The 22,527-nt window shown below is 31.9% G+C and overlaps 1 protein-coding gene across 1 annotated transcript in view; it reads right to left on the reverse strand.

The window, feature by feature from the left end:
• LOC139481135 (uncharacterized) overlaps nucleotides 1-22,527 on the reverse strand; it is a 112,305-nt gene that overhangs the window by 38,210 nt on the left and 51,568 nt on the right. Inside the window, exons 11-24 of the mRNA XM_071264247.1 lie at nucleotides 16,164-16,322; nucleotides 13,087-13,450; nucleotides 11,803-12,097; nucleotides 11,027-11,150; nucleotides 10,388-10,612; nucleotides 9,624-9,833; nucleotides 8,239-8,516; nucleotides 7,262-7,412; nucleotides 6,894-7,112; nucleotides 6,079-6,232; nucleotides 3,142-3,401; nucleotides 2,618-2,650; nucleotides 917-1,114; nucleotides 556-691 (exon numbers count right to left, since the gene is read on the reverse strand). Coding sequence (XP_071120348.1) covers nucleotides 556-691; nucleotides 917-1,114; nucleotides 2,618-2,650; nucleotides 3,142-3,401; nucleotides 6,079-6,232; nucleotides 6,894-7,112; nucleotides 7,262-7,412; nucleotides 8,239-8,516; nucleotides 9,624-9,833; nucleotides 10,388-10,612; nucleotides 11,027-11,150; nucleotides 11,803-12,097; nucleotides 13,087-13,450; nucleotides 16,164-16,322 — 2,806 coding nt within the window. The remainder of the gene's footprint in view (nucleotides 1-555; nucleotides 692-916; nucleotides 1,115-2,617; nucleotides 2,651-3,141; nucleotides 3,402-6,078; nucleotides 6,233-6,893; nucleotides 7,113-7,261; nucleotides 7,413-8,238; nucleotides 8,517-9,623; nucleotides 9,834-10,387; nucleotides 10,613-11,026; nucleotides 11,151-11,802; nucleotides 12,098-13,086; nucleotides 13,451-16,163; nucleotides 16,323-22,527) is intronic.

Below are 22,527 nucleotides of genomic sequence, written 5' to 3' on the forward strand. Positions count from 1 at the left end.
TGAGTTAATGCTTGGACACGACTGGAAACTCCATTTTTCAATCTTTCAAGAACCATAACTCCTGAATGGTAAAAGTCAAAATCGCCATTATTGAACTTGACCTTCATTTAGATGTCAGTAACAACATATTAAAATTTTAAAAGCTTTGGTTGAACGGTTCATGAGTTAATGCACGGACAACATTTAATTGCCGCCCGCCCACCAGCCGTACATCCCCAAATCAATAACCGACATTTTTGTCACAAAAATCCGGTTAAAAATTAATTGTACCCATAGAAAATACTTTTAATAAACATACTATTGATTCATCAGTTAATTTTTCATATTTCTACTTTAATTGTATTTAGGTGAGCACAAATATTTATTCACCTTTACCCATGAAATCCGTAGAAAATTGTGCCAAATGAAAACCAGAAATCAACAGGAACATTTAACAATAAAATGTCACAATTTTCTTTGTTTCACTCTAAATTTTTCAACTGACTGGAAATATATCTTATAACTATACAACAGTTAAGTTTTACAATAAAACACAATAGTTTCATTTAGACTTACTAGATAGATTGCAGGGGGTACCATCAAAGATTGCAATACCAATTAATGTCTGGTATTCTGTTACTATGGCAACTCCATCAGAGGATACAGAAGTACTACCAACTGAAGTTACCGCTGTCACAGTGAAATAATATTTCTAAGAAAGAAAACAAACAATATAAATATTCTTATTAATCTTCCTATATCTATTATGATTAACTACTTTTATATTACCACAATAAATTACCGTTATTTACAAGAAGCTTTTGCACCAAAGAAATTGTTTGTACCCAATAAACCCCTTAATCTTGTACTAACTAAAATAACAGATTCAACAATATAAATTAGAATAAATGCAAATTTTTTTATTCAAAATACCAACCTCGAATGAGTCAAGTGAAAGTCCAGATTCTTCATGGTATGTACTGGTTCCCACATCTTTACTATTTATCACATCATTCCCTCCTTTGGTAGTTCCTATACTTATTGTATAGGTAACAGTAAGATGTGGATGGTCAAACCCTGACCAGCGAGCCACCAATGTAGAGGCATCAGTATGGAAATCAACATCCTGTATATCCTATAAAAAGAAATTTAGACAATGGTTAGAAAATATATTGTACAATACTTGCATGGAATAAATAAACAAGAATGTGTCCATGGTACACAAATGCCCCACTCCAACTATCATTTTCTATGTTCAGTTGATCGTGAAATACAATAATTTGGCATTAAAATAAGAAAGACCATATCATAGGGAAAATGTGTACTAAGTTTCAAGTTGATTGGTTTCAACTCCATCCAAAACTATCATGACTAAAAAATTTAACCTGAAGAGGGACAGATAAACAGATGGATGGACAAACAAACAGACAGACACACAGACTGAAAACATAATGCTCCTAGGTGAGACATAAAAAACACTCAATTATTAGTTAGCTATATTTGCATTTGTCAATTTTTATAAATTTTACCTACTATAGTGGTGATTATAATTATTTATGACTGAAAAGTATCCTTTACGTTTTTAAGATCTGTTTAAAATACTTAGTTAAAAAAGAGCAAAGTTATAACATTTCTTTGGAACAACATATACATGATATAGAAGGTGCATTAAGGCTAGATTTTGTCCATCAATCAATACCAACATATTTTAATTTTATGAAAGGTAGAATTCTGTAACAACTGTTCAACAGCAATAATTTGACAATTTTTAACGGAATATTTGTAACTACACTTTTATGCAAAAATAATTTAAAATTGAGAATGGAAATGGGGAATGTGTCAAAGAGACAACAACCCGACCAAATAAAAAACAACAGCAGAGGGTCACCAACAGGTCTTCAATGTAGCGAGAAATTCCCGCACCCGGAGGCGTCCTTCAGCTGGCCCCTAAACAAATATATACTAGTCCAGTGATAATGAACGCCATACTAATTTCCAAATTGTACACAAGAAACTAAAATTAAAATAATACAAGACTAACAAAGGCCAGAGGCTCCTGACTTGGGACAGGCGCAAAAATGCGGCGGGGTTAAACATGTTTGTGATATCTCAACCCTCCCCCTATACCTCTAACCAATGTAGTAAAGTAAACGCATAACAATACGCACATAAAAATTCAGTACAAGAGAAATCCGAGTCTGATGTCAGAAGATGTAACCAAAGAAAATAAACAAAATGACAATAATACATAAATAACAACAGACTACTAGCAGTTAACTGACATGCCAGCTCCAGACTTCAATTAAACTGACTGAAAGATTATGATTTCATCATATGAACATCAGGCACAATCCTTCCCGTTAGGGGTTTAGTATCATACCATCATAACATATATGAGAAGAACATAACCCGTGTCATGCCAACAACTGTTTTTAAAAAAATAATGTGTTTAGTTCCGATGCAAAGACCTTATCAGTGACTCAATATTAACGCCAAAATATGCAATCTTTAATGACTTGACAACAGTATCGTAATTATATCCCTTCTTAATAAGTCTATTCAAAGGTTTTGTAAGTTTCTGAGGTGAATACTGACACCTTTGTGCTTTATAAAGAATTTGTAACCATTATTGTATTACCTGTAAAGGCAATGGATCACTTCCATCAAAATCCTGCAAAGATAAAAGCATTTATTCATATTAAGTAAATAAATTAAAGTCATACATGTGATTGGTGCAATAAATTCCATAAATTAGCTGATCGCTCGGTTTGGAAAAAAAATCCTCAGGATAAAAGCATACATCTAATGTTACCTATCTAAACTTAATATCAGTATATGTCAGATACCTTAAGTTTATTCTAAAATTCCCTTTTTAAAATTCAAAAATCATAGTGGATTACACTCAGATTATTTCTAAAATCTTCATCCCTACTGAATTTCTAATAAAATTTTGGTCACTGTCAATTTTATCATATAAATACTGTTACTTATAATTCAGAAAGTATAGTGAGGTTTTTATAGATGTTAAAATGTGACTTCTTGAGTATCAACATAAGAATTCACATTATGGTATCTAATAGATCGATCTGTATGTAACTTTGCTACATCGCAATATTAAGTGCATGCGATAATTTCTGAATTAACAGTGAGAAAACAACTTACAGGATGAGGCTCTATATCAAACACTACACCTTCGGCAGGAAGTTGTACATTGTGGATGTAAGGTCCAGATGACTTAATCGTGAGCAGGCCTGCAGTGTTGGTCACTTTGATGGACACATAATACTTATGATTACCATGCAGTGACCAGTTTAAGGTTGTTACCATTACAGCAGTACAGGTTGGTGTTAAAATGTCAACACATGTCCCACCTGCTGATAGGGGCATGAATTGTTGTATCTGTGTACCTAGTGCTGTGTTGCCTGAAAATATTAAAGTATATGAATACAAACTGATAAATAACCTATAAAATTATGTTAAAAACATATGAAACAAGTAACTGGTGAAAAATAATATTTATCCAATTCTTGAACCAATTCAGATATACATCATAAACTTAGTTTTCTATGCATGATTTAATAATTTTTTACGCATCCATATCAAATAATCGTCAAAAATTATTTCTCTTGGTTGGTTGTGATGTAAAAATATGTCAGTTAATTAATTGTCATGTTTTGAAGCTGCAGTTTACTGATTGTCACCTTTATAGTAAACAATCGACAAAGAAGCATGGATATTGAGCATGTGTATAACAAGTACAATATGATAATAGTTGATTCAAATGACAGATCCGTGCGTATTGCCATAACAGAATTTTTCATGAGAAAGGTCAAGCCAATTTCACTGCATACGGAAAACATATCAACGAATTGTTTACTGGAAGCAAACATTTTTAACAAGAATGTGTCCCAAGTACACGTATGTCCCACTTGCACTATCATTTTCCATGTTCAGTGGATCATGAAATTGGGAGAAAAACTCTAATTTGGCATTAAAATTAGAAAGATCATATCATAGGAAACCTGTGCACTATTATAGTTTCAAGTTGATTGGACTTCAACTTCATCGAAAACTACCTTGACCAAAAACTTTAACCTGAAGCGGGACAAATGAACGGTACGACGAACGAATGGACGGACAAACGGACAGACAGACAGACGGACAAACGAAGGATTGGACCCACAGACCAGAAAACATAATGCCCCTCTACTATGGTAGTTGGGGCATAAAAAGGTTAAGTTTCTTCTAAATTTGGACAAAGTATATGTACATAAGTTTTTTAATAAAAAGTAGCCACTTAGTTATGAAAAACATATGCATCATTTTTTTCATTTGAAGTTTCATATGACTTTAAAACATGTATCTTGAAATACATTTTTTTCTAAATGTTTATTGTCTGCTGAAACAATTTAATGAAAATGTCCACATACAGATCATCATATGTCTATGTTTAGACTTTGTAATGAATATATAACCCCCAGATTGTTTTATTTTCAAAATGTCTATTATTTCAATCTTAATAAGTTGATTGCTCATTACACTGTTCAGCAATGGTTTTATAATTCTTATTTTGATGCAGAGATATGAAATACATGTGAGAAAATAAATTTTAATTGTACAAAAAGCATCAATAAAATCTTCCATTTGTTTGTTTTTTATATTCCTTCGAGACAGGACAGCTATATATCAGGGCTTCCAAAAAATATTTGAGCCAGCCGGACATTTCATATCTGATCCCGATTTTAATCCCTTAAAATACTTAGTCACAAAAGTCAATTATGGTAATCAGATGGCCATTCCAATGATTGAAATTACATTAAAAAAAAAAACGATTTTAAACTTTACTTTGATATATGAATTTGATGTTAGGATGTAAACTGTTAAATTGTCAGTGCATCATTAAAAGTGTGCACATCAGCGTGCTCATATCTGCTTTAGACTTTTTATTTGTGCAAAATGACATTGTCAAAAACTTTGCTTTTGTTTTCAACCGGATGTTGACTTGACAATGGTAAAACATGGACCATAAACGGATATGTGAAATCCGTGTAAGTTTCAAAGCACGACTGAGAGAAGCTCTTTCCACGTTATTTCTTCAACAAAATACTTGAATTGAACGTTAGATACAGGTATTATTGATAATTTTAGCATTTTTGAAGAAATGTAGGATGCATTATTAAATTTTCCACCTGTGCACATGCACACACGTGTTCTAGTTCATACGACGTAGTTCTGACTATTTTTTATTGAAAACCTTTTTAAATTTTTCATCAAATCATGTTGATAAACTAATTTCTAATAATTTTAATCTTTTGGCCTAAATCAATTAGATACAAACCGCTGAAATGTAAGAAAATTATTGTGAATAAACCGATCAATTTAATATACGATGTCCGGTACTGAACATAGTTCACCTGTCACCTGAACAGGTAGATTTCAGCTGTCCAACTACTAATTAGCCTTGATTAAAATTAGAAAGTATTGAAGTAGGTGTTGTTTTGATAGTAATTAATCATAATGTCACATTTATGACCGGAAATGTGTTAATTTTAAAGGCAAAAGGTTGGGTCAAAAAGATCGTGAATTGTGTAAAAATGACCAAAAAAGACTTGAAAACTAAAAAGTATATGACCGTTTCATGCTTTGCCCAGCCGGACTTTTACCGGACATTATACAAATGACCGGAATATATGACCGTTTTGGAAGCCCTGCTATATATCACTAAAGCAATAAGGAGTTTTGAGAAAAAGAACTAAAATGACAACATATCTGATGGAGAGTTGTCTCATTGCCAATCATACTATATCTTCTTACTTTTACACTTTGAGAACATGTTCAAGTACTCTAACCTATCATTTGTGAGCCATACCCGTAGCCAGGGGGGGTTCGGGGGGTTCGGAAGAACCCCTCCTTGATATCAAATAAGCACTGTTAAAGTCAACGTTTTGTTCAAATTGTGACTGTTAAAGTTGAGTTCATGAGTTCAACGAACCCCCCTTGGAAATTACTGGCTACGGGCCTGTGAGCAGTTGACTTGAGGTTTCCTACTATGGTATAACATTAGAAAGTTGAAAATATATAAAACATTGTTACTTTTACCTATGGCAAATTCATAATTGATGTCAAATGGTTCCTCACTGTCTGAGAATGCTCCACTGGACCACTCAGCAACAAGATACTGACCAGAAAGGGACAGAGTTATAGTCCCTGTGAAATCTGGTGGTGTGGTGTCCATAAAACAAGGTCCAATTGACTGAAAATAAAGATACAATATTTTATAAATAAAATTAATATTAAAGACTTCAACATTGTATGCATTGGGTAAAAAGTTCAAAAAAATAATGAAAAAATGCATTTTTTTTGCAGCTGAATATTTTGCTCTATGAAATGATGGACTCAAAGGGGTTAACGGCATAGAAAATAACGTGATTAGTGTACCAACAAAAATTTAAAATACAGAAAATGGTATAAAAATATAAAGAAATGAAGAACATCCCATCCAGACCCTTCTGTATGTGTTTTTCTGCTTTAGAACATCCCATCCAAACCCTTCTATATGTGTTTTTCTGCTTTAGAACATCCCATCCAAACCCTTCTATATGTGTTTTTCTGCTTTAGAACATCCCATCCAAACCCTTCTATATGTGTTTTTCTGCTTTAGAACATTCCATCCAGACCCTTCTATGTGTGTTTTTCTGCTTTAGAACATCCCATCCAGGTCCTTCTATATGTGTTTTTCTGCTTTAGAACATCCCATCCAGACCCTTCTGTATGTGTTTTTCTGCTTTTCTTCAACTGCAAGACTTCATTTATGGTAAACACAACATTCATCAAAATTCAAATGACCAATAAAAAGAGATAATCAAGATTTACCTTGTAGTAATATTTCCTTACATCACACTAACAATACCTACCACTAGACCCTCTACATTGGATCCACTAATTCCTTTGATGATGATATAGAATGTTGTTCCGTCTGGAATATCTGCATGTTGTATTCTAATATGTGGATTCTGGTTGGTAGTGATAAAGTTCATTAAATCTGGAGCAGCACTGCCTGCAGTAGTTGATAGTCCTACTTCATAATCATAGATTTTAGCTGGTAAATCATCTACTTTCCATGATACTGAAAACTGAAGAAAAACAAAATAAAGTTATAGAGAATACTTTCAAAAAGTCCCATATTGTAAATGAAAATATTAGGTTAGAAATGATTTCAATACAATCAATGTGAATATATATTACTTAACATTTTACACTTCAAATACTTTTATTTTCCTACCATATTAGCAGTAGACATAGATAGACCAGCACTGGATGGGGCTCCTGTGGAGTTCTCACAAAACACTGTTCCGTCAACTTCAACAGCTGATCCATTGCCATATCTCTGTACAGGATAAAGGTCAAGATCAGTCTTCTCTGTGGCCTTGGTACTACAAATATATAATATTTTGACAAATACATTATGAGATTGACCTGACTTTTTTTTATCTATGGATAGAAAGTAGATTACATTAGGTCACCGTAAATTATTATTTTAGAAAAAGATCAAGATTTACTTTTCTTGAAACTATGTACAGCCAGTATATTACATTTTGTCAAAAATGTGATGATAAGGGTGTTTTTTACAACATTTACTATCCATGAGGGTCTTGCATGGTCAGTCCAAATTCGCGATTGATTATCAATAAAATTTATACCGCAAAAATAAAAGTTATCTGATAATTTGAGCCAATAAAAATCAAGATTACTGTTTGCCTTTTCCGCAGGCTTTGCACTTTACATGTCTAACTAAGTTCTTATGTGTTAATATTAAAATAATGATTTCTGGGAAATGGTATCTACAATAATACAATGATCCCTGTCTATTAAAGTGAATTCTTAAATTCAAACTGCAATAAATATTCTTAAAATTTTAGAACTAACAAAAACATTTAACCTGTCTAATGTGAACAAAATAATGTCATAGGGGGTGGTGACTCTTTCTATATCATGTATATGAAGGTATACACAGTTGTGCAGCTGAACAGGGTCCCGTTTCAATACCGGTAGGTCAAATATATAAACAGGTTACAATTTCACCAAGGTAACATGTCTATGGTTTATAAATTCTCATCTTTTAAATAGAATGAATTGTTATTTTCACAGTACTACAATATATGATTTGGGGTTTTAAAATCTCAGCTGCACATCTGCTGTGGATTCTAACTAAAACTTTTGCTTAACACCACAGAGACTATACTTGTTTTTATATATTACATGCAGTCTAGTGTATGATTGGCAATCCATCTGAGTGTTCTATCTGAAGACAAAATCCAATAGTTTGTCTTGGCAACATCTGTAACTAGCCCTCCCTTTACAACAGTATTATCCACAGTAACCTCTTTGATTGTTGGTACGGTTGTATCTATGGTAACACCATCAGAACACACAGGATCCGAGTGGTCTAGCGCTCGGTTGTATGCCACAACGGTAAAGTAGTATGTTCCTACTCCTGGTGCTTCATAGGTTCCAAAGGTTTCATAAGTTTCTACAAGCTGTAATGCGTTACATAACAGTAAATTTCATAAAAACATTAATGCAAGATTATTTATTACATGAAAACTATATCCTTATGTTTGTAGTCAGTTAGCATAGTTATTATATTATATATTTCTTAATAAGAATTTACTGTGAATTCATAAAGTGTTCTGAACATTTATCATTTCCATGGTTAAAGTTTGTACAAAAATGCAAAAATTGATTATTCTGATGTTAAAAAATTCTCATCCATATCACAAGCAAATTTCACTCACATCAATTTCACATGAAATTCACATGAATTTTAGAGCAAACGAGCTTAAACCTGAAACTCACATGAAATGAGTTTATGTGAATTTTATGTGAATCTCACATGAAATGAGTTTATGTGAATTTTATGTGAATCTCACATGAAATGAGTTTATGTGAATTTTATGTGAATTTCATGTGAATTTGACATGGAAATCACATGAATTTTTCCCATGAAACAAAGCAAATTCCAGTTGAAAATCTGTGGTACTCCTAACACAAAGTACATAATAACTGTGAGTTCTTTTGAAAACATTACTACTCTACTTATTAACAATATATTTTAATAAACATGATAAAAGGCTGAAATGACAAAGCAATAAAGTAAAAACTATCCTCTAGGGAGCGGAGGGTGGGAATAAATAATTTCCCAGAAAATTAGAATGTCTGCTCCAAGCAAGCGTTGCTTTCAGAATAATTATGTGCTTGTGCCTAAAACAAAAGCCCTGTTAATTAAGCGCTGATTGGTTAATTCAAATGCAGTGTTAATTTTGATTGGTTAATTAGGATAATCTCGAAAAGCAATTAGTAAACGAGATTTCACATGCAGCAGCAACTGGGAAACCCCCAAGCTGATTGGACCAAATAGCAGACAGGGATTCCCAATTAAAATTATATGTACCAGCATTGCACAAAAACGTATTGTGTATTAATAATCTATTTATACAAAATAGTTCCAATAATGTAATTCAAATAATATCTCCATTTTCAAATCAATTAAAATCATGTAATTTTTTATGGTTTTTTTTTGCAAACAACAGCAGAATGAAAATAGGTTTGTACTTGATCTACCATAGTATTGACAATATACATACATCAACATGTGTACGATTTAGATTAAAATCTGCCTTATCAGCACAACTGGTTCCTGGTATATATTGATAAAACAATACACCACTCTCTTTGTCAAAGAACTCGTCCCAGTAGGCTGTTAGAGTGGTTTCCTGTTGATAATCAACCTCTGGGCTCCCTCTCATTCCATCATGAACCATACCAGTATGTGGAGGTGTAATATCTATGGTGATCTAGAATGTTTAATAGACGATAGAATTAACAAAATATTGTTGTAAACTTTTTAATAAGAATATAATAAAGCATTCATATAAATATCACATTGTATTAGTGCAACCTAACCAGTTCCTCAGACTATCCTTCTACTGAGAAGCCTGTATGACAGATATTGGTTACAACAAACAGTTTTGGCTGTGTAGGATGTATGTTTTTGCAGCCATGTCTAGTCAGAATGGGGACATTAAATATGATGTCTTTGGTATAGAAATAGTCAAGCTCTACACATGTTCATAATCCTTGCAGCCACTCTTTATGGGGTCCGTAGGTGGCCTGTTGCAAGGCTAAATTCTTTCTCTATCAAATATAATTATCCTCATTTTAACATTTGTCAGATCCTAAATGCCAGTCGACCCCTATTTAAGGACTTCCTTATTGTATTTGATGTTAATTTGATCTCATTTACCTAAATTCACCTCATAAGAGTGTATATAAAATGTTCTAGATTTGCAAGATACAATATGCAATAACTTAACATATAAAAATGTTCATTATATATCTTTATACATACCTTCTTCCTGAGAACTGTAACCAGTTGTGCATGGTTAGTGACAGATATTTCAATATAATAGTCAATATCATGTTCTCCGACGTCTTTTCCCGTATAAAGCCCTTCACTAGTTTTAACAGCAGGTACAACTTGAAAATGTCTGTGAAAACAGCCTTCAAAATTTGTACAGTAGCAGTTAGCTCCCCTTGGGTTAGTTCCATAATTTGTCTGACATGCAGTTTCATCCTGAAAAATCAGTTTATAAAACTTTTATTATCCAAAAATAAAAATATAATTCTAAACATTTATAAGAATTATGTGTATATTCAAACAGAAGTCGAAACTTACATCGGTAGTCTGTTACATATTAGCCTTGCAAAACTTCTCCAGTACCAGCAAATTTTTTCAAAATACCAAAATACCAAGAGGACCTATTGCATATCATATCCATGTTCTAAGTGTGTCTAATCATATGACCTATGCTTTTAAATGAATATATATGTGTTCTGAATACTATTAATTCAGTCTCTAATAATTTCGAGAGACTTCTCATTTTTTGTTTGGGGGAGGGGTGTGTGTGTGTGGGGGGGGGGTTATGAATCTGATAATTTGGCAAATGTATACTATTTATCATATCGATCACACATGGAGGATACTTACCACAGCATGTTGCGTTCCTAGATTTTCATGCCCATGTAGTATATCTGTTCCTGTGTAATTATCAAAGATCCTCCAGTACAGAGAATCTACACCACTATGGTAATCGTAGGCTATCCATTCAATCCTACAATGTGTATAGATTATTGAAAAAAAGTTATCACTTTAAAACTGGCTTTTCTTAATTAGCTTCACTTAATTTCATTTAGGCAGGTTTTGTAATTGAACACATTTGAATGAATTTTTTTGCTCATTGAAAAGGAATATGGATAGAGAAGTAGCAAGTGAAATTTGTCTAAAACCTTCTATTCTTATTTATTAACTTTTAAGATTAAAGTTTGAAATGTATTATTTTTTTAGATATATTATAGATGCCATAGTCAAAGCAATTCAAGCACTAATGGATTTAAATGTCAATGTCAATTGCAATGCAATTTTGCTTTAGTTTGCAAAAGATTAAGTAATATTTGAACTTAATTTAATGATATAGTTTAATCCTGCACATCTCAAGTTAAGAATTTGAAATAAAAATTAGAATCAAAATTGCACATTATTTTGAAAATATTTCATCAAGTTTAGTTGTATATTTAATAGCACAAAGATATGCAACAAAAATATAATCAATTTGACTTTCAAACCTTTAATCACATACTTTGTATTGCACAACTTAAAACATTTGCAGTCAACATTGTAAACAAACAATCAAATTGGTACGAAAATTATACCCTTATAATGATTTAATATACTTGTTAATTTTTTATAATACCTTACAAACTTACGTCATTTCAGTTAGCTCTTTTAAATAATGTACAGAAACATTTAACCGATCTCCTCGTGTCAACCATAGATCATCTATAAAAGGGGGTGTGGTATCTCTATATATAATGATAGTGTCATTGTTAGAGCCACCAATCAAATCTGTTGCTTTAACTGTCAATATTAGTTTATCTCCATCATTCCAAACAATGTTCAGGAGCTCAGATTGTACATGTTTATCAGGTGTAATAGTCAAATTCTGAAAATCACTAAGGTTTGGAGAAAAAACATCATATCCAACTTCAAATTGCACAATCCCTGAAAAGGAACAAAATTGAACATTTGTATTTTCTGCTCAATCTATTTTTTCGCTTAATTACTGTCCAAGAATGTAAGAATGTTTAGATATAAAGATTTCAACAAGAAATCAGTGCAAGACTGAGAAATCTAAGACACTAAATTATTTGTTTGTAGACCATCTATACAATAGTTTACTTATTGCAGGATTCAAAACATAAAATGGTCTTCTGAGTTCACATATTAAAATCTCACCTTTCTATTAGCTTATTCTTCTGGAGTTATGAAGTATAACTTGATAAACAATTGTTTTTCTTATGAAAAGAAAAAGTTTGCTGTAAACTTATAGTAATCTTTTCAGTTTGCCATAAGACCTCAAATTGCATCAGCGCAAAAACTGTTTAATTAATACAAGCTAAAGCAATGAATGCTTGAATGAAAATGGTCCAAAAGAAATAGTGTACTGGGGTTGGATATCAATTTTCATGGATTTTGTGAGTAGAATTTAACCATGAATCTAAATCTTCAACAATGACACATAATCTATAAGGTTATATGCAGACTTTGGCAAAACCATGTTAATATATATCTATAAAAATGCAATCTTTCCTTAATCCACAAAAATTGACTCCCACGAAAAAAACATATTATTATAAACAAGAATGTGTCCTCAGTACACGAATGCCCCACTCGCACTATCATTTTCCATGTTCAGTGGACCATGAAATTGGGGTAAAAACTCTAATTTGGCATTAAAATTAGAAAGATCATATCATAGGGGACATGTGTACTAAGTTTGAAGTCGATTGGACTTAAACTTCATCAAAAACTACCTTGACCAAAAACTTTAACCTGAAGCGGGACAGACGGACGGACGAACGAACGGACGGACGAACGAACGGACGGACGGACGCACAGACCAGAAAACATAATGCCCTCTACTATCGTAGGTGGGGCATAAAAACATATCATTTACTTTTAAGCAAGTTGAAACCTAAATGACAATATACCTTGTGTATTATCTATAGCCTCTACAGTTCTATCTCCGTCAAATTCCTCATACACAGTTGAAGCTGTATATGGTTCTATAATCTCTAACCATTTATTTGTCTCATGACGAGTATTAATGAAATGGTCGGTCCATGTAATTGTTACTGTACTGGTATCCTGAACAACCCATTTAAAGGAACTATTTTTAGAAGCTTGGGAACATTCCATTGGATTAGCATCTTGAATGTCAACAGCTGATTCATCATCAAAGAATAACAAGGTCCTGGCTGTTCTGGAGTTTCCAACATTTTCAGCATTGTTAGTGTTGTCAAAAGCAGACAGATGAATAGAGTATACACCTGGTTTTGTAAGTTTAAAGCTTCCCTATAAATAAAAAATAATTGTCATACTTCAATAAATCTGACATAATTCTATTCAAAACTTTTCACTTGAAAAACAAATTCTGTGAGATAACATCGGTGTATCATGAATGAATGAACATTATCAAAACTTAAATTCTATGAGCATCAACAAAACCTGAACCAGATGCTCCGCAGGGCGCAGCTTTATACGACTGCAGAGGTTGAACCCTGAACGGTTGGGGCAAGTATGGACACAACATTCAAGCTGGATTCAGCTCTAAATTTAGATTGTGATTAAATAGTTGACACAGCATAGGTTTCTGACACAGAATGAATGTGGTCTAATGAACTTAAAATACTTTTTTTTCCTTTGAGCAATTCACTATGCTGTTGAATATTAATCCTCTCAAAAAAATGTTTGAAGAAATTTTCTTTTTATTTATGAAATCTGAAATGAGAAAAATTTACCCCCCCCCCTTTTTTTTTCACATCCCCCTTTCCCTTTTTCCAAAACTGATCTCAATTCAAATTTCTAATGGAGTTTGCAACAATAACTACTCATTTAAATACATCATAAAATATTAAAATGTAACAAAAGGTGCTTGTTATCACTGAATGGTAAAGATTGTTTTAATTTATCAGTTGGTAGTAAAAGTGAATATACATTGTATATTGTATAAAACAATGATTTAAGTTGATTCAACTACTATTCTGGACAAAGAAAGATAACTCCAATCAATTGAAAATTTCTTGCTATTGCACAATATTGTATAATTAGACATTTCTTGCTATTGCGCAATACTGTGCAATTGAAAATATTTGCTATTGCACAATACTGTGCAATTGAAGATTTCTTGCTATTGCGCAATACTGTGCAATTGAAAATTTCTTGCTATTGCACAATACTGTGCAATTGAAGATTTCTTGCTATTGCTGAATACTGTGCAATTGAAAATTTCTTGCTATTGCACAATACTTAATATAATAATTTTGGATCCTGATTTGAACCAACTTGGAAACTGGGACCATAATCAAAAATCTAAGTACATGTTTAGATTCAGCATATCAAAAAAGCTCAAGAATTCAATTTTTGTTAAAATCAAACTTAGTTTAATTCTGGACCCTTTGGACCTTAATGTAGACCAATTTGAAAACGGGACTAAAAATTAAGAATCTACATACACAGTAAGATTTGCCATATCAAAGAACCCCAATTATTCAATTTTTGATGAAATCAAACAAAGTTTAATTTGGACCCGATTTGGACCAACTTGAAAACTGGGCCAATAATCAAAAATCTAAGTACATTTTTAGATTCAGCATATCAAAGAACCCCAAGGATTCAATTTTTGTCAAAATCAAAATAAGTTTAATTTTGGACCCTCTGGACCTTAATGTAGACCAATTTGAAAACAGGACTAAAAATTAAGAATCTACATACACAGTAAGATTTGGCATATCAAAGAACCCCAATTATTCAATTTTTGATGAAATCAAACTAAGTTCAATTTTGGACCCTTTGGGCCCCTTATTCCTAAACAGTTGGGACTAAAACTCCCAAAATCAAACCCAACCTTCCTTTAGTGGTCATAAACCTTGTGTTTAAATTTCATTGATTTCTATTTACTTAAACTAAAGTTATGGTGCGAAAACCAAGAATAATGCTTACTTGGGCCCCTTTTTGGCCCCTAATTCCTAAATTGTTAGAACCAAAACTCCCAAAATCAATCCCAATCTTCCTTTTGTGGTCATAAACCTTGTGTCAAAATTTCATAGATTTCTATTTACTTAAACTTTAGTTATTGTGCGAAAACCAAGAAAATGCTTATTTGGGCCCTTTTTGGCCCCTAATTCCTAAAATGTTGGGATAAAAACTCCCAAAATCAATCCCAACCTTCCTTTTGTGGTCATAAACCTTGTGTTAAAATTTCATAGATTTCTATTCACTTTTACTAAGTTAGAGTGCGAAAACTAAAAGTATTCGGACGACGACGACGACGACGACGCAGACGACGACGCCAACGTGATAGCAATATACGACGAAAAATTAAAATTTTTGCGGTGGTATAAAAACTACTAGCTTGAACACACTCTAACATGGTAAGATAACCGATCAAAAAAAGAAACAGCTAAGAAAACACAGAAGAAGCAGACTTGATGCATACTTTTTGTTGAAAATGGCATGCATGTAAGGGTAATTATAAAAAACTCCATTGTCAAAAATAATTCCAGCTTAAAATAGTAATCTGTTATATAGATGATAATAATCTTAATTTACCAAAGTCATAACAACTATAGGCATATAACATTTAAACTACACAAAGTATACATAGATAGTAGAAGGTAGTGTGAAACATATTTATTGATTTTACAACATGTCAGATTTTAATTATTGTGCACATAATATCAATTTAACCAAATTACATAATTCTAACATTAATAGAACTAACTAATTGTATATATTTATAAATAAAAGTTTTTCTGCAATAATATGGTTTAATAAAATAAAAACTTACAGTCTAAGACCTTTATAAGTTGGACATATTAAAATGAAATGCATCTCATCTTCAAAGTCATTTTTACAAACACTACAGCATCTATTACTTCTTGGATTGCAGAATAGCGTCAACATTCTATAGGTAAATCATATGAACATAAACATTAAATTTGGCCTTAGTACATTGAGTCAAGTCAGTTGTGTAGCCCAGATACCATATTTTGTATTTATGACTTACAGTTGTATTGTTGATGACTTCATCCTCTATAGAAGCAGCTGTCTCACCATCTGTCAGTTTGATATTGTCTTTTGTTTTTACTTCAAACACTTGGAATGTGAAGTCATTTATTCCTGACAAATCATCTAACCATCCTCCAAAGACAAAAACAACTACAGGCTGCAATCAAAATGAATTAATTAGATAGACTTGTTTTAATTTAAAACTTGACAAAAATATGCAATATATTAACATACATGTGAACCTCCCTACGGGGGTACAATAATCTCGTTTTCAGGGGTCTCCTTCCGTCCTCCCGTGTAGGAGAAAAAAATCCTGTGTATGAAATATTTTATGAATGAAAATTTTCAGCCGCTATTTTTTATAATTTGTTAGTTAGTACTACGGGTGTAACTGACACCTGTGTTTAATTTTACCTGTAAATCAAAGAAGATGTATAATTATATGGCTTCACTTGACAGCTTGTGTGTCAAACATACTGGTAATCAAAGATTGTTTGCCTCTAGCAAACTGGCGATGTGTAATAACTAGAGGCTCTAAAGAGCCTGTGTCGCTCACCTTGGTCTATGTGAATATTAAACAAAGGACGCAGATAGATTCATGACAAAATTGTGTTTTGGTGATGGTGATGTGTTTGTACATCTTACTTTACTGAACATTCTTGCTGCTTACAATTATCTCTATCTATAATGAACTTGGCCCAGTAGTTTCAGTGGAAAATGTTAGTAAAAATTACAAATTTTATGAAAATTGTTAAAAATTGACTATAAAATGATAAAGGAAAAAAAAAAACTCCTTGGGGGGTCAATTGACCATCTTGGTCATGTTGACTTATTTTTAGGTCTTACTTTGCTGTACATTATTGCTGTTTACAGTTTATCTCTATCTATAATAATATTCAAGATAATAACAAAAAACTGCAAAATTTCCTTAAAATTACCAATTCAGAGGCAGCAACCTAACAACAGGTTGTCTGAGTCATCTGAAAATTTGAGTGCAGATAGATCTTGACCTGATAAACAATTTAATCACAGTCAGATTTGATCTAAATGCTTTGGTTTTTGAGTTATAAGCCAAAAATTGCATTTTACCCCTATGTTCTATTTTTAGCCGTGGTGGCCATCTTGGTTGGATGGCCGGGTCACCAGACACATTTTTTAAACTAGATACCCAAAAGATGATTGTGGCCAACTTTGGATTAATTTGGCCCAGTATTTTCAGAGGAGAAGATTTTTGTAAAAGATTACTAAGATTTACGAAAAATTGTTAAAAATTGACTATAAAGGGCAATAACTCCTAAAGGGGTCAACGTTAACTGACCATTTCGGTCATGTTGACTTATTTGTAAATCTTACTTTGCTGAACATTATTGCTGTTTACAGTTTATCTCTATCTATAATAATATTCATGATAATAACCAAAAACAGCAAAATTTCCTTAAAATTACCAATTCAGGGGCAGCAACCTAACAACGGGTTGTCCAATTCATCTGAAAATTTAAGGGCAGATAGATCTTGACCTGATAAACAATTTAACCCCCATGTCAGATTTCCTCTAAATGCTTTGGTTTTTGAGTTATAAGTCAAAACCTGCATTTTACCCCTATGTTCTATTATTAGCCATGGCTGCCATCTTGGTTGGTTGGCCGGGTCACCGGACACAATTTTAAACTAGATACCCTTATAATGATTTTGGCCATGTTTGGTTAAATTTGGCCCAGTAGTTTCAGAGGAGAAAATTTTTGTAAAAGTTTACAGACGACGGATGACGGCGACGATGGACGACGGCGACGATGGACGACGGACGCCAAGTGATGAGAAAAGCTCACTTGGTTCTTCGGGCCAGGTGAGCTAAAAACTGTGTATTGGAAGATAATTGAAATCAATTTTTGTTACTTCCCTTTGATTTATCCTGTTTTAAGTTATTTTTATTTAAATAAGGTAAATTGTAAGAAGAATACAAAGGATATATATTTTCATCAAATAGTCATAAAAGGATGGTAATTAAATGATTTTAAATGTCTTGGGACAAAAAAGTAACATAAATTTAAAAATTATTTGAGGAATATTGACTTCTTTGCAAGGTTTAAATTGAAATTTATATGAAAAATCTGATCTTTCATGTGGTCACTTATGTGAGACTTTTAAACTTGCATAAAAAGTTACCAAATAATGATAAAAAAAAAAAAAAAAAAGTTACCAATGATAAGGAGAAAAGAGAAGGTCATAGTGTGTTATTAAAAGGCAGTCAACAACAATTATCTAAAAACAAAAAAACAAAACAAGAAACAGACTCTTCTCATTTTTTTTTAATAATGTTATATCTTTCAAATAGAAAGGCTACAATGATACTAAAGCCTATTGCATTCTGATGGAAAGTTGAAGAAAATACACTCTTAAAGACAGTTTCTACATGAAACGGTACCATTTACGACAAAATTTATGTCGATAAAAAACCTCCTGATCTGAGGCCTAATCTCCTGACCAAAATTTTCAATCTCCTGATTTGAGTTTCACGGTCCATCACATGTATGTATTAATTTATCTGTAAAATGTTCCAAGTTAATTTCATCTGAATTAATAATTATCTTAAAGGGAAATTCCGCGATTTTTTACTTATCATCTAATTATGTTCATCTTAACATAAAAAACACATTTGCAAAGTTTTAAATTTATATTCCTTCTAATAACGGAGAAAATCAAGTATTTGTAACTTTTTTGGTTGAATTCTCGAGTGGGTCGTGACGTATTAGCCCGATTTATTGAATTCTGGGAAAAAATAAAATCTGTTTAACTCTTATAGCTTATCGACAATATACGTAATTAAAAGCGCACAGCTGACGAATGGTCGAAGTTATAAACCACAATATAAGAATGAACGAAAGTGAATATGCATATATATACCGTTTTGTATTGATTGAATTAAACTCCTATAAAATTATCTCTAGTAAATGTTTTTGAATAAATTTAATTAATTATTGTTGAGATTTTTTTCATAAAATATTTATTGAACATTTTTACTGATATTGAACTGAAAATATTTCAGTTCTATTTACCGTTATTGTTTGATAATCATTTCAATGCAACTAATGTGTGAGCAGAGTGTGTATATTATTTTGTAAAGGTCACTGTATATTTCTCGGCTTGAGGTCAATTCGTTTACCTTGTAGCTATTTAGCCGCAGGTGTGAGTTCAAGCGTACACAGGTATAAATGTTGTTATTTGGAAAGGATAAATAGAAAGGATTAGAGTATATGCTGTCATGATGTTAATACACTAAGATTAAATACACGATGAGAATAAAGATACAATAATTAAATTGTGTAAATTAATTGAAAATAAAATTCAGATTCGTAATTCCGAAAGTGTATAAAAATAAAAGGAAACAATTTTTGATTACTTTCTTAGCGGCAATTGGCGTAAAGATTCAAATATGAAGCAAAAAATAGTAGTTTTAATCTTTAATAAAAACTAAATGCAATATTACCCAATTTGATATACCATTGTACATCTGTTTGATATCATTGACTTTACCGGAATTTCTTAACTTGTATTCAAATCTGGCTGTGTTTAAATGCTAATAAAACTATTGCAATTTTAAAGTTTTTAATTGACAAAAAAATACAACATACAACATGCATAATTTTTTTTTAGTTTCTTTTTAACATTTTATTCTTACATAATTAAATTCATTTGACAATCATTTACACGAACTTTTTGTGAAAAGAATACTAATTATCTAAGCTAAGGCATTATATCTTTTGAGGATTTTTGAGGATTTTTTTTAAAATTCTATGATAATAGTTGTGCAATGTTGAACATGATAGCCGTCATTAATCCAAATAAGTAATACAGTAGTTGTAATAAAAGTTATACTTTAGTCATGCATTACAGATATTGACGAATTTATAATAGTTCGTTCATACATCGTTGTTCATGAAACAATCATTATTAGTATACATGTAAGTTTCCTGACGTATAAGAGCCATTGAGGATGAGCTCCAGAGAAATCAGACTAGTTGCGTTTCGTTCGTTTGTTTGTTGGGAAAGGAGAGGAAATGCAACCGCTTGTACAGATAAACGACAGAATTACCATACAAGCATTTATAGTCAACACAATCAGAAAGAGTTCCCATCGTTAGACGGGGAATATGAAGGCTTCCAAGAATGAACAAGTGACATGTCTAACTCTGAACAGTTAGAGAACAGACTATCGACATCGAACGCTTGTTCTTGATATTTGAAACTGTATGCATATATATACGTATACGTTTATGATATAGTGATGAGTTCTGACAAAAACTAAATTCCTTCATGGTTATATCTTGCCATACGTTTATATTGGTTTGTAAGGTGATTACTCAAAATCGTTATTTGAAAATCCTGTTTGTGAGATGTAGATTCATTTCAATACAGAAATTTCGTCTATATATTTCACAAGTGTATAACACGGAGAAGCTCTGAAGGTTCATTACTCCCATTTTGTTTGGGTGTGAACCATCGATGTTTACAGCAATATCAAGGAATAAGGTGATGATGGTAGAAAGAACTATGGGCGTCATGTGGCAAATATTACATGCATATCGGACAATGAGTTGTCAATCTGTATGAAAAGTTTTCCAATACAACCATATTATTGAGAAGGAATGTTTACATGCTATACTCTCGTACTTGTAGTTAGTATTACAGGGTTCTTTTGGCGTTCACCTTAGACACACATCGTTTTAACGATGTTTAAAAAAAGACAGAACCAATTTAATGTCATATTTCCCTATTTTTTAAATATAACTAAAATTCTTTTATCTGACAAGAATATCCCTATTTAGCGAACAAGTAATTTATTCTTTTTTCTTCGGTTATTGAATACCAAGAAAGAAAATAAATCCCGAAATTAATTTGAAACTTTGATACTCAAAAGTTTCCCAGCAAAATATTCACATCCCCTGGGGATTATTAGTGTTCGTCCAGTGGCATATATAACAATTGTGATGACGAATTCCTTCCTTTGTTTGAGAACAATCTTATTGAAATATAAATCTGTGATTTTCCTAGGTCCACAGCTTCAATGAACCAAAGCAAAAGTTATACATCGACCTGTATTTAAATCAAATTGGTTCTCTTCTTCTTTTGGTATACAACTGTAGTCTATCGACATTCGATGATTACATACTGTTGGCATACGTTGGCTAGTCTATTTACAACACTTTTACCCCTATTTATTCAAAATATATGTTTTTTTCTTATGTTCAATGTATACACGTATATATTTTAAATTGCTCTATAGTTCCGTAACTTTATATCCAGTCGTATAAACGAATCGTCGGCAAGTGCGTACATTTTTTTAAATCAATATTTCTGGTCTGTTCCAATCTGTCCTTCACTATTGACAATGACTATATATTACATTTTCCCAAATTCACCCTTGGAAAAAATATTTAAATAGATTTTAATTTCATCAAATCTTATTTTTTGGGTATTATTTATATATTATGAATTATATTCTTTACACCAGAAATGTTATTTATAAACAAGCGTATGAGTTTAGTAATGACAAGTAAGACAGAGTTGTATATTATACATCTGATAGTTCAAAATGGAAAGTTATAAGTTATAAGTTATCAGCCGTGTACACTGATCAATACCTGCAGAAGTGAAACTATGCATGAACTTGCAAGCCCGACAGGAAATCGCTTGAATACCTGGACGTGTCACCTCACACCCCTCACAATACCTTTGGAAGTAATACCTTTAGCCATGCTGGTGATCAGATAAGGGAAGATCAAAATATATTTGAAAAAAGTTTATTACTTTAAAGAATTATGAACAAATTAGATTTTCGAAAACAATTTTCACGGAACACTTATTTGTGATTTCAACTTTGACTTTTCACCTAATTCCAATATCAACAGTTTAAAAACAACAGACCATGGTAATTTAAAAAAAGTAAGAATATTTTCCGTATCAAGTTAGTTAGTCGTATTAAACAACCGTACGATTGACAAGATATCGACACGCAATTACGACTACATCGGTTACTGTAGTTTTGTTTCTTTGTGGTTTATAGACATATCGTTTTTATTCATCGGGAAAGAAGACAAGATGGCGGATCTCGGAGAATTGATACTCTAAATTTAAAATCGATGGTGATCGCTTATCTAGCGGAATAAAACTTTAATATCTATGAATTTGAACATTTTTATACAGAATGAACATAATATCAATTTTTGATTTTTTTGCGAAGTTTTCCTTTAACTGCATCAACATTATTACATACAAAAACAAATAAATTCATCAGATCATTAAATAAAACTATGAAATGGAACAATGAAACATATTTCTCATAAACTTTATCAGACAAGGAAAAA

This window comes from Mytilus edulis, chromosome 7, assembly GCF_963676685.1.
Source record: "Mytilus edulis chromosome 7, xbMytEdul2.2, whole genome shotgun sequence".
Lineage (NCBI taxonomy): Eukaryota > Metazoa > Mollusca > Bivalvia > Mytilida > Mytilidae > Mytilus > Mytilus edulis.